The sequence below is a fragment of the Oncorhynchus nerka genome, linkage group LG7 (assembly GCF_034236695.1).
Source record: "Oncorhynchus nerka isolate Pitt River linkage group LG7, Oner_Uvic_2.0, whole genome shotgun sequence".
Taxonomy (NCBI): Eukaryota; Metazoa; Chordata; class Actinopteri; order Salmoniformes; family Salmonidae; genus Oncorhynchus; species Oncorhynchus nerka.
The window spans coordinates 80,438,097-80,451,573 of record NC_088402.1 but is presented as its reverse complement, the minus strand read 5'-3'; the positions used below and the strand labels follow the sequence as shown (position 1 = coordinate 80,451,573).

Below are 13,477 nucleotides of genomic sequence, written 5' to 3'. Positions count from 1 at the left end.
ATTACCTTTACCCCCCTCCCATTCTTCCTCCTCTCCCATTCTCCCTCCTCTCCCATTCTTCCTCCTCTCCCCTTCTCACCAGTGCTCTTGCAGCTCTCCATATCTGTCTCCAGCTCCCAGCCCTCGTAGCAAGAACACTTGACACTGCTCTTCTCCTGCTCACACTTCTGGCTGCACTTGAGGTGCTTGGCACAGAGGTTCATGATGTTGCAGGTCTTGTTGTCGGCACCCAGCTCCATGCCCAGGGGGCAGGAACACATGAAGCCTTCCCCAGGGATGATGGAGCAGTTGTGGCTGCAGCCACCGTTGTCTATGGAGCACAGGTCTGTGGAGGGTAGAGAAGTAGAGAGCGAGAGGGGGGGGTAATCAGTTAGATGCAATTCCTACCTTGACTGAGGTGGTAGGGTTATGGGTAGGGAGAGTGAGTAAGTGAAAGTGTGAGACAGTGTATTCTTACCACAGAGTTTCTCGTCGGAACCATCAGGGCAGTCGTCAGTGCCGTCACACAGCTTCTCAGCGGGCAGACAGACAGAAGCGTTGGTGGCACAGACGTGGTGGGACAGTTTACATATCAACGCCTCACAGTTGTCCTCATCAGAACTGTCCTCACAGTCACTGTCTCCATCACATACCCAGGCCTTACTGATACACCGAGCTGGGGACAGAAGTCACGTCTTACGAATACAACAGACTCAGTGGATACCCAGACAACATCACACCTAGGCCTTACATATACAACAGGCTGAGGAGATAACCAGATAACATCACACCTAGGCCTTACATATACAACAGGCTGAGGAGATAACCAGACAACATCACACCTAGGCCTTACATATACAACAGGCTGAGGAGATAACCAGACAACATCACACCTAGGCCTTACATATACAACAGGCTGAGGAGATAACCAGACAACATCACACCTAGGCCTTACATATACAACAGGCTGAGGAGATAACCAGACAACATCACATCTAGGCCTTACATATACAACAGGCTGAGGAGATAACCAGACAACATCACACCTAGGCCTTACATATACAACAGGCTGAGGAGATAACCAGACAACATCACATCTAGGCCGTACATATACAACAGGCTGAGGAGATAACCAGACAACATCACACCTAGGCCTTACATATACAACAGGCTGAGGAGATAACCAGACAACATCACACCTAGGCCTTACATATACAACAGGCTGAGGAGATAACCAGACAACATCACACCTAGGCCTTACATATACAACAGGCTGAGGAGATAACCAGACAACATCACACCTAGGCCTTACATATACAACAGGCTGAGGAGATAACCAGACAACATCACACCTAGGCCTTACATATACAACAGGCTGAGGAGATAACCAGACAACATCACACCTAGGCCTTACATATACAACAGGCTGAGGAGATAACCAGACAACATCACACCTAGGCCTTACATATACAACAGGCTGAGGAGATAACCAGACAACATCACACCTAGGCCGTACATATACAACAGGCTGAGGAGATAACCAGACAACATCACATCTAGGCCGTACATATACAACAGGCTGAGGAGATAACCAGACAACATCACATCTAGGCCGTACATATACAACAGGCTGAGGAGATAACCAGACAACATCACATCTAGGCCGTACATATACAACAGGCTGAGGAGATAACCAGACAACATCACACCTAGGCCTTACATATACAACAGGCTGAGGAGATAACCAGACAACATCACACCTAGGCCTTACATATACAACAGGCTGAGGAGATAACCAGACAACATCACACCTAGGCCTTACATATACAACAGGCTGAGGAGATAACCAGACAACATCACACCTAGGCCTTACATATACAACAGGCTGAGGAGATAACCAGACAACATCACACCTAGGCCTTACATATACAACAGGCTGAGGAGATAACCAGACAACATCACACCTAGGCCTTACATATACAACAGGCTGAGGAGATAACCAGACAACATCACACCTAGGCCTTACATACATACATATGAAATAAATCTAAATAACTACAGTGATTCAGTCTGTTTGTGAGTGCTGCTGGCCGTGTTAATCCCCTGTGTATCCAGGGGTCACGCATGAGTCAACCAAGGGGTCCAAGGGTCAAACAAGGCCATCCTCGTTTTCAGAGAGCAGATGGTTGTCATATTCTTCACCGCAAGCCCCTTGAGATAACAAGCTCTCTTAAGTGTGTGTGTGTCCGCCCAGACAATACTTGCCCTAAGACATGGCTATTATTTACAGCATGAAGACTCCCTGACTTGTCACTGACTAATCTCATGAGGACAGAAAAGACCATGGTACACACCAGAGCTCGAAAACACTTCCTGAATCCTAACTGACTGATCTGACTAGAACACTAAAGGCCAAACAGTTAGCCAATAGCAAAGAGGAAGAGACAGGAAGATAGCGTGGTTAGCCAATTGCACTTGAGGGCTGAAAAGGCCACCACACACTCACCAGAGTTCCGGCAGCTGAACTTGACGGCTGGGTCACACATGTGTGTCACTCCCTCACAGTCGTTCTCATCACTCAGATCCATGCAGTCTGTGTCCCCGTCGCAGCGCCAGCGCATGGGGATGCACAGGCTGTCCATGCGACACTGGAACTCATCCACGTGGCAACCACCTGGAGGACGCGTTGCTAGGGAGATACAGGGAGAGAGATCCGAGTTCCATTCACATTTTTACATTTGAGTCATTTAGCAGACCCTCTTATCCAGGGTGACTTACAGTTAGTGCATTCATCTGAAGACAACCACATATCACAGTGGTAGCCAATAGCAGAGGGGAATAGAGCATGGTGAGCAACAACTTAAGAGAGAGCACACTTTCGTAAGATAATCGAGTGAGAGAGAGAGAGATGGTTGTGAGGTCTGGGGTCCGCTCACCAACCAATAATTCACAAAATGGGACAAACACCAAATTGAGACTCTGCATGCAGAATTCTGCAAATATATCCTCTGTGTACAACGTAGAACACCAAATAACGCATGCAGAGCAGAATTAGGCCGATACCCGCTAATGATCAAAATCCAGAAAATAGCTGTTAAATTCTACAACCACCTAAAAGGAAGCGATTCCCAAACCTTCCATAACAAAGCCATCACCTACAGAGAGATGAACCTGGAGAAGAGTCCCCTAAGCAAGCTGGTCCTGGGGCTCTGTTCACAAACACACCCCACAGAGCCCCAGGACAGCAGCACAATTAGACCCAACCAAATCATGAGAAAACAAAAATATAATTACTTGACACATTGGAAAGAATTAACAAAAAAACAGAGCAAACTGGAATGCTATTTGGCCCTAAACAGAGAGTACACAGTGGCAGAATACCTGTCCACTGTGACTGACCCAAACTTAAGGAAAGCTTTGACTATGTACAGACATAGTGAGCATAGCCTTCTATTGAGAAAGGCCGCCGTAGACAGACCTGGCTCTCAAGAGAAGACAGGCTATGTGCACACTGCCCACAAAATGAGGTGGAAACTGAGCTGCACTTCCTAACCTCCTGTCCAACGTATGACCATATTAGAGATACATATTTCCCTCAGATTACACAGATCCACAAAGAATTTGAAAATAAATCAAATTTTGATAAACTCCCATATCTACTGGGGGAAATTCCACAGTGTGCCATCACAGCAGCAAGATTTGTGACCTGTTGCCACAAGAAAAGGGCAACCAGCGAAGAACAAACACCATTGTAAATACAACCCATATTTATGCTTATTTATTTTCCCTCGTGTTCTTTAACCATTTGTACATTGTTACAACACTGTATATATATATATATATATATATGTATAATATGACATTTGTAATGTCTTATTGTTTTGAAATTTCTGTATGTGTAATGTTTACTGTTAACTTCTTCGAGATAGGGGGCGCTCTTTTAATTTTTGGATAAAAAACGTTTAAACAAGATATTTTGTCACGAAAAGATGCTCGGCTATGCATGTAATTGGTAATTGACAGCTTTGGAAAGAAAAACCTCTGACGTTTCCAAAACTGCAAAGATATTATCTGTGAGTGCCCCAGATCTAATGCTACAGGCGAAACCAAGATGAAATTTCATACAGGAAATGGTCCAGATTTTGAATGCCCTGTGTTCCAATGTCTCCTTATATGGCTGTGAATGCGCCAGGAATGAGCCTGCACTTTCTGTCGTTTCCCCAATGTGTCTGCAGCATTGTGACGTATTTGTAGGCATATCATTGGAAGATTGACCATAAGAGACTACATTTACCAGGTGTCCGCCCGGTGTCCTCCGTCGAAATTATTGCGTAATCTCCAGGTCCATGCGCGTTCCATTTTCTTCAGAAGAGAAACCAAACTGCCACGAATGATTTATCGTCAATAGATATGTGAAAAACACCTTGAGAATTGATTCTAAACAACGTTTGCCATGTTTCTGTCGATATTATGGAGTTAATTAATATGGAAAAAAGTTCGCGTTGTAATGACTTAATTTTCGTTTTTTTTCTTACCCAAACGTGATGAACAAAACGGAGCGATTTGTCCTACACAAATAATATTTTGGGAAAAACTGAACATTTGCTATCTAACTGGGAGTCTCCTCATTGAAAACATCTGAAGTTCTTCAAAGGTAAATGATTTTATTTGAATGCTTTTCTTGTTTTTGTGAAAATGTTGCATGCTGAATGCTAGGCTTAATGCTATGCTAGGCTATCAATACTCTTACACAAATGCTTGTTTAGCTATGGTTCAAAAGCATATTTTGAAAATCTGAGATGACAGTGTTGTTAACAAAAGGCTAAGCTTGAGAGCAAATATATTTATTTCATTTAATTTGCGATTTTCATGAATAGTTAACGTTGCGTTATGGTAATGAGATTGAGGCTATAAATAGGATCCCGGATACGGGATTGCTCGTCGCAACAGGTTAATCTTTATTGTTTATTTCACTTTTGTATATTATTTACCTCACTTGCTTTGGCAATGTTAACACATGTTTCCCATGCCAATAAAGCCCCTTGAATTGAATTGAATTGAGAGAGAGAGAGAGAGACAGAGAGACAGAGACAGAGAGAGAGTAAGAGACACAGAGAGAGAGAGAGACAGAGAGAGAGAGAGAGACAGAGAGAGACAGAGAGAGAGAGAGAGAGAGAGAGAGAGAGCGAAAGAGAGACAGAGCATTTATGGACAGCAGTGTCTACCCAGAGAGTGACCCCTTAACCCAGAGAGTGACCCCCAATGGAAAAATGTTGACAGCTGCAGGTGAATAATAAAAACGCATACTGTACATCAACTATTGTCGGATTGAGTTCAAAGGTCAAAGAAAGATGGAATGCTACCGAACATTGGAAAGAGACTTCAATTTAGCTGAATACTTAACCTTTGTAAAAGACCTCAAACAAAGAAAAACCTTAACCAACTTTAACCATTCAATAATAGAGGTAAAAACATTCATAACACACAACTCCATTAAATATGGCAACCTAAGCCAGTTAGTCATTGACATGTAGGTCTGCAGGGTTAGACTGGGTTAAGTCTCCAAATGGTTCTCTGTAAAAAACAAACAATGATGAACTGTTCTGTTCTCACAGACATTAACGCCTGATGTTAGAGGAAGATTAAGGACATCATTAAGGAAGTGGAATAATGAAATCCCTCCATGGCAAGGGTCAGTAGTTGGCATAGAAGGGTCAGTAGTTGGCATAGAAGGGTCAGTAGTTGGCATAGAAGGGTCAGTAGTTGGCATAGATGAGTCAGCAGTTGGAATATATGGGTCAGTAGTTGGCATAGATGGGTCAGTAGTTGGCATAGATGGGTCAGTAGTTGGCATATATGGGTCAGTAGTTGGCATAGATGGGTCAGTAGTTGACATAGATGGGTCAGTAGTTGGCATAGATGGGTCAGTATTTGACATAGATGGGTCAGTAGTTGACATAGATGGGTCAGTAGTTGACATAGATGGGTCAGTAGTTGACATAAATGGGTCAGTAGTTGACATAAATGGGTCAGTAGTTGACATAGATGGGTCAGTAGTTGACATTGATGGGTCAGTAGTTGACATTGATGGGTCAGTAGATGACATTGATGGGTCAGTAGTTGACATAGATGGGTCAGTAGTTGACATAGGACACAATATATGAGAGAAGGGAACTGGGGAAGGCAATAGTATTGCTTTTCTTCCCTTACTAATGACTTCCAGAGTGTTCGGTATGCACGCACACACTCTCTCTCTCTCTCTCTCTCTCTCTCTCTCTCTCTCTCTCTCTCTCTCTCTCTCTCTCTCTCACTCACTCACTCACTCACTCACTCACTCACTCACTCACTCACTCACTCACTCACTCACTCACTCACACTAAGCACAGATCTCTCAGTTGGCCAGGAGTCCATGCTGGTCTCATTGCTTCGTGCTGGATTCATAGACAGACATATGCGTGAGCACACACACGTGCACACAAACACACATACGGCCAAAATCTAAGCAATTAACTCCTATCTCAAATCCAAACTGTGCTGAAGAAAAAAAGAGAGAGAGTGTTAGAAAGAGTGCGAGCGAGAGACAGTGAGAGAGAGATAGAGAGAGAGACAGAGAGAGAGAGACAGAGACAGTTAGAGAGCGAGTGACAGAGTTAAAGAGTGTGTGTGTGTGTGTGTGTGTGAGAGAGTTAGAGTCAGAGAGAGAGAGAGAGAGAGAGAGAGGGGGGGGCTTTGGATGCTCTGCCTGGCCTCCTCTGAACTCCGCCACAGCCTCACAGCAGTCATTACCGGTTAGTCATTACCAGTTAGTCATTACCAGTTAGTCATTACCAGTTAGTCATTACCGATTAGTCATTACCGGTTAGTCATTACCAGTTAGTCATTACCGGTTAGTCATTACCAGTTAGTCATTACTGGAAAGTCATTACCAGTTAGTCATTACCAGTAAGTCATTACCAGTTACTCATTGCTGGTTAGTCATTACCGGTTGGTCATTACCAGTTGGTCATTACCGAGTCATTATCAGTTAGTCATTACCAGTTAGTCATTACCGGTTAGTCATTTCCAGTTAGTCATTACCAGTTAGTCATTACCGGAAAGTCATTGCCAGTTAGTCATTACCGGTTAGTCATTACCAGTAAGTCATTACCAGTTACTCGTTGCTGGTTAGTCATTACCGGTTGGTCATTACAGAGTCATTATCAGTTAGTCATTACCCGTTAGTCATTACCGGTTAGCCATTGCTGGTTGGCCATTACCGAGTCATTGCCAGTCAGTCATGGCCGGTTAGTCATTACCTGTTGGTCATTACCGAGTCATTATCGGTTAGTCATTACCGGTTAGTCATTACCGGTTAGTCATTGCTGGTTGGCCATTACTGAGGCATTGCCGGTTAGTCATGACTGGTTAGTCATTACCTGTAAGTCATTACCGGTTAGTCATTATTCTAGTCATTACCAAGCCATTATCCATTATTCATTAACCATTCGTCATTACCATTTAGTCATTACCTAGTAATTACCAGTTGGTCATTATATAGTCATTACCGGGTAGTCATTACCAAGCCATTACCCATTAGTCATTATAGAGCCATTACCGATTAATCATTACAGAGTAATTACCCGTTAGTCATTACATAATCAATACCGGTTAGTCATTAGAGTCATTACCCATTAGTCATCACAGTCATTACCAGTTAGACATTAACAGTTAGTCATTACCTAGTCATTACCGGCTAGTCATTACAGATTCATTACCGGTTAGTCATTACCAAGCCCCTCACCGCCTAACCAGAGACACTGCTTACCTCCCAACACCTCTGGCTAAAATGTCAAACAAGTGAACTATCCCCTGGCCAGCTCTTTCAACTCCAGCCTTTAACACCCCTGGCCAGCTCTTTCAACTCCAGCATTTACCACCCCTGGCCAGCTCTTTCAACTCCAGCCTTTACCACCCCTGGCCAGCTCTTTCAACTCCAGCCATTGTTTAAACTTCAGCTGACTTCACTTTCTTTTCACTTTCTTTTCAGTATCTAAAATGAAGGGAAGATGGATGTGACCAGCTATCATATTAAACAATGCAACTGCATGATTTCAGCAAGCCATACTGAAGAGTTTTGTTTGAGATCTGTCTGAAAGCTCAGCTAACCGCAAAGCATAAACATATCCCTGAGAGCAGCAACATTAAGGATTAGTTTAAAGTGATGTCCTGGGGCGATGGGGCAGGCTGAGACATGCAGACATTACAGAAAGCAAAGCCAGCAGAACACTGAGCCTTTCAAAATTCTAACAAACATTCATTCTACAAACTCCAGCAGTTTGTGGAATGACATATACACAACCTGACATATGATACAGGCATTTAATGTGGTGATAGTATACTATTATACTAAAAAAGGACAAATATACTGTATACCCTCCTTCATATGAAGAGCAATACCATCTGCAATGCAGACTGGGAGAATGATGAATGAGCTCAACGTCCTGCCGTGTGTACTATAAAGGAGAGTACGGTGCTCTCCATCAGCGCCATTCGGGTGGCACAGTAAAGAACAATACTGGTCCATATTCTTTTTAGATCATGAACATCCGCTCTGAGGTGTTGGAAGCCAGGGTCAGGCACAGTGCAGTGGCAGTAGCAGTATCAGCGCTCACCCTGGTTGGTGCAGTTGGCGTGGGTCTCGTCGCTGTAGTCTCCACAGTCATTGTCCCCGTCACAGGTCCAGTACTCAGGGATGCAGCGGCCGCTGTTACACTTAAACTGAACACTGGAGCAGGAATGGCTGCAGCCAGCCTCATCACTGTTGTCACCACAGTCGTTGTCTGAACACACACACGAGAGAGAGAGAGAGAGAGAGAGAGAGAGAGAGAGAGAGAGAGAGAGAGAGAGAGAGAGAGAGAGAGAGAGAGACACCGAGAGAGAGCGAGAGGGAGACAGAAAGAGAGAGAGAGACAGAGAGACAGAGAGAGACAGACAAGGCAGGCGCACACACACACACAGGTAACATTTATTAAGAACTTTCATGAATAATCCATTATAAACGCTTATAAATGCTTAATACACTCGTATACAGGTTATAAATGCTTAGGAATGGTAATACTTACAATACTTGAAGGAAACATAATGCCTAGTTAAATAAAAAATATAAATAAATATTGCTCACCGTTATCACAGCGCCAGTTGACGTTGATGCAACGTCCGTTGGCACAGGTGAACTGGGTGAGGGGGAAGCAGGTGGGGTAGGCTGGGGGAGGAGAGAGGGAACCTTTCAAAATGGCGTCCTAGAAACACCATCATGAGCAACAAACAGACCTCTCTTGGCCCACTTGAAACTAAGTAGTGGAAGTGTCTAAAACCCCAAACGGGGTTTTCCAACACACGCACAAATGCATCATAGCTAAAATGTTGCAGTATGTCTGGGTTGGATGTGGTGACTGCTCTGAGTTTTAGGAAAATAACAAACTGTCTGTCAGGTATGAACAGTGCAGCGATTTTATTTTGAAATGCTGTGACCACACGCAGCATTTTCCCGGAGTTTTAACTTTCCCTTGGAGCTGGAGATTCACCGGGTTCAGGTGGCAGGTGATGTCTGTTAAAACAGCTTTAATATCCACTGTGGATCATCCAGCTCCTCTCTCCCCTTGTTTGCAACAAATTGACGGATTTGATGGAGGAGAGAGAGAAATCTTTCCAAAACTCTGCCACGAGACAGCCATCTCACCTCATTGTGAAATATCAAGTCGTCGTATTCTGTTTGGTATTCCTCCAATAACTCGCAGAATTGCCGTGATTCAGTTCCCTCCCAATTATAATGTTCACCACGACTTGCTGCATCACATCCTGTAAGTCACAGTCTGAGTTTAGCCACAAGTGCTTCCTGATTAATGATACAATAAAATGTAAGAAAGGGAATAACCTCTCTTTCTCATCAGGCCTTTGAGTCCCTTCTCCTTCACTCGCATGTTTGGGGCGCCGTCAGTGCACACGAATGCCAGATTTGCCCAGTCAATATTATTATCAGCAAAAAATGTAACAAGGGCTTTCAGAATATCCTCTCATGTTTGTCCCTGAAGGGTCGGTAAACATAAAAGTTCCTCTATGAATGTCTCGTTTTGAGGGTAGCAGACCAAAACACATAATTGGGCAATGTCACTCACGTACATCAGTGCGTTCATCAAGCGGAATACTGAAACACGGATATGACAGTAATCAGTTGCTTAGCGATGTCCTCGTCAATGTCTTCTATGAGTCTTGTTATGGTCGAGTCTGAGAGTTGCAGTCCCTTAATTTGCTTTAGGATCGGACCCTTTTTTCCCATTCTGGCCTTAAATGACATACCCAAATCTAACTGCCTGGAGCTCAGGCCCTGAAGCAAGGATATGCATATTCTTGATACTATTTGAAAGGAAACATTTTTGAAGTTTGTGTAAATGTGAAATTAATGTAGGAGAATATCACATTAGATCTGGTAAAGTTGTATTTTTTAAATCATCTTTCAATTCCTAGAGAAAGGCCACAATGTATTATTCCAGTTTAGACGCAATTTAGATGTTGGCCACTAGATGTCAGCAGTGTATGTGCAACGTTTTAGACTGATCCAATGAACTATTGCATTTCTATTCAAAATGTTGTATAAAGTCTGCCCAAATGTGCCTAATTGGTTTATTGACACATTTTCAAGTTCATAACTGTGCACTCTCCTCAAACAATAGCATGGTATTGTTTCACTGTAATAGATACTGTAAATTGGATAGTGCAGTTAGATTAACAAGAATCTAAGCGTTCTGCCCATATCAGATATGTCTATGTCCTGGGAAATGTTCTTGTTGCTTATAACCTCATGCTAATCACATTAGTGCACGTTAGCTCAACTGTCCCATGGGGGGGTCACCGATCCTGTAGAGGTTTTAAAATAGCATACAATATTTCGGCTGAGGCCAAAAAACATTATTTGACAATCTTTGCGTCTGTGAAGGCCTTGTTTCTCGCAAGTATCCATGCAATCTCATATGTTGCCTCTGTCGTTTTCTCTGCAACAGTGCTAGATCTGTCCACCATTTGTTGTTGTCCTTTGAGCTGTCCTTTGAGTTGCTCTATTTGGTTGTTTCTGATTTTGCTTTGTGGCGGATATGTTTTGTCAAAGTGGACATGGTGTGACTGGAAATGTCACTCTAAATTTGCTCGTTAAAAACAATTGACTGCCTTCTGGCAAATAAAACAAAGTGAGCTTGTCCCATCACGCAGTACCAAAAAATACTTGTCTGTCCATTTCCCTTGGAACTTTCTGTGTTCTTCTTGAATTGACCGTATCCTTCTCTAGCCACCAGAACCATGTTTGCTACGTTATCTAGCTGCATTTCCCTGCCGCCATCTTCCTGTTTTTCTTGGTTCTCCAGTGGTTGTTTGTTCATAGCTCTCAAGATGTTCTCCACCTTTTCCCCCTCGTTTTCATTCTCAATAGATGTATTTTTTATTTTTTACAATAAATCGTCCCATGTCGACCAGACTGTAAAATTAGCTAGTAGCAAACTGATATGTATCGGTCGCTGTAGTTGAACAGTTGCATTCTATTTCGGCAAACGTTTTATTTTGGCCTTTCTGTTTAACAGCTGTGCTATACTGCTATCTATCTGCCGCCCAGGGAACAATTGACAAATTCAATGAAATGATTCAGGCCAGCATTAAACACATTGAATTGAAATTGTATCATTGCTATGTATTATGAATGGAAAATCACAACGAGCCGCAAGAGTTCCTGCGGTCGCGCAATGAGTACCACTGGGCTAAAGCATAAATACATCTGGTGATCAGGCTTCAGGTATAGTGAGAAGAATTTCCAACGAAACACCAACCGAGCAAAATATAGAATGCTACAGAGGTGATGTGTGATGAGATAAGGACCCACCACAGGAGTCCGGCTCGTCAGAACGGTCCCCACAGTCATCATCCAGGTCACATGTCCAGGAAGTGGGGATGCAGCGCCCACTGGCACACGCATACTGGTTGGGTGGGCACGTACGAGCTTGAAAGGGGTGGAAGATAATAGCATTATAGAGAGATGGAAAAGGTGTGTGTGTGTGTGTGTGTGTGTGTGTGTGTGTGTGTGTGTGTGTGTGCAGTGTGCAGTGTTGAGGAGTAGTTAACTACATGCAGTTCAACTAATAATGTAACTACAATTTGCAGTAGCTTGGTGGTAGTTAAAATTCCAATATTGGTAGTGTTTCCAGTAGTTAATGACTGTTTTGCCATGTAGCGGTGTAGCTAACTACAGGAACTACACACTACTGTTTTACCATGTAGCGGTGTAGCTAACTACAGGAACTACACACTACTGTTTTACCATGTAGCGGTGTAGCTAACTACAGGAACTACACACTACTGTTTTACCATGTAGCGGTGTAGCTAACTACAGGAACTACACACTACTGTTTTACCATGTAGCGGTGTAGCTAACTACTGGAACTACACACTACTGTTTTACCATGTAGCGGTGTAGCTAACTACAGGAACTACACACTACTGTTTTGTGCAAAAATAATAGAAAATACGGGTGAAGTAGGCATCCGACCATAGTTTTTGTGTTCAATGGGCTAAATTACACATTATGTTAATTTTGTGTACCTGAGCAGGTGGTATTGGACTCATCCTCATCGTTTCCACAGTCATTGTCCCCGTCACAGAGCCAGCGCAGGGGGATACAACGGTTATTCTGGCACTTGAACCGGTCCGATGGACACGTGTGCAGGTCTGGAGGAGAGAAAAGAAAGACAGTAGGATTAGAATGTTAGAATTAGAATGTAAGATCAATAGAATTAAAACATTAGAATAAGAATGTAAGATCAATAGAATTAGAATGTTAGAATTAGAATGTAAGATCAACAGAATTAGAATGTAAGATCAATAGAATTAGAATGTAAGATCAATAGAATAAGAATGTAAGATCAACAGAATTAAAATGTAAGATCAATAGAATTAGAACATTAGAATTAGAATGTAAGATCAATAGAATTAGAATGTAAGATCAATAAAATTAAAACGCTGGAATTAGAATGTTAGATCAATAGAATTAGAACATTAGAATTAGAATGTTAGATCAATAGAATTACAACATTAGAATTAGAATGTAAGATCAATAGAATTACAATTAGAATATTACAATTAGAATGCTAGATCAATAGAATTAGAACATTAGAATAAGAATGTAAGCTCAATAAAATTATAACATTAGAATTAGAGTTAAAGTTCAATTTAATTAAAACATTATAATTAAAATGTTAGATCAATAGAATTAGAACATTAGAATTAGAGTTAAAGTTCAATTTAATTAAAACATTATAATTAAAATGTTAGATCAATAGAATTAGAACATTAGAATTAGAATGTAAGATCAATAGAATTAGAACATTAGAATTAGAATGTAAGATCAATAGAATTAGAACATTAGAATTAGAATGTAAGATCAATAGAATTAGAACATTAGAATTAGAATGTAAGATCAATA

General features: G+C 42.2%; 1 protein-coding gene across 1 annotated transcript in view; it reads right to left on the bottom strand.

Annotated features, from left to right (window-relative positions):
- Window positions 1-13,477, bottom strand: part of LOC115122977 (low-density lipoprotein receptor-related protein 1-like) — a 298,647-nt gene that overhangs the window by 153,752 nt on the left and 131,418 nt on the right. Inside the window, exons 18-24 of the mRNA XM_065021093.1 lie at window positions 12,598-12,723; window positions 11,882-11,998; window positions 9,140-9,220; window positions 8,631-8,798; window positions 2,486-2,668; window positions 458-655; window positions 80-325 (exon numbers count right to left, since the gene is read on the bottom strand). Coding sequence (XP_064877165.1) covers window positions 80-325; window positions 458-655; window positions 2,486-2,668; window positions 8,631-8,798; window positions 9,140-9,220; window positions 11,882-11,998; window positions 12,598-12,723 — 1,119 coding nt within the window. The remainder of the gene's footprint in view (window positions 1-79; window positions 326-457; window positions 656-2,485; window positions 2,669-8,630; window positions 8,799-9,139; window positions 9,221-11,881; window positions 11,999-12,597; window positions 12,724-13,477) is intronic.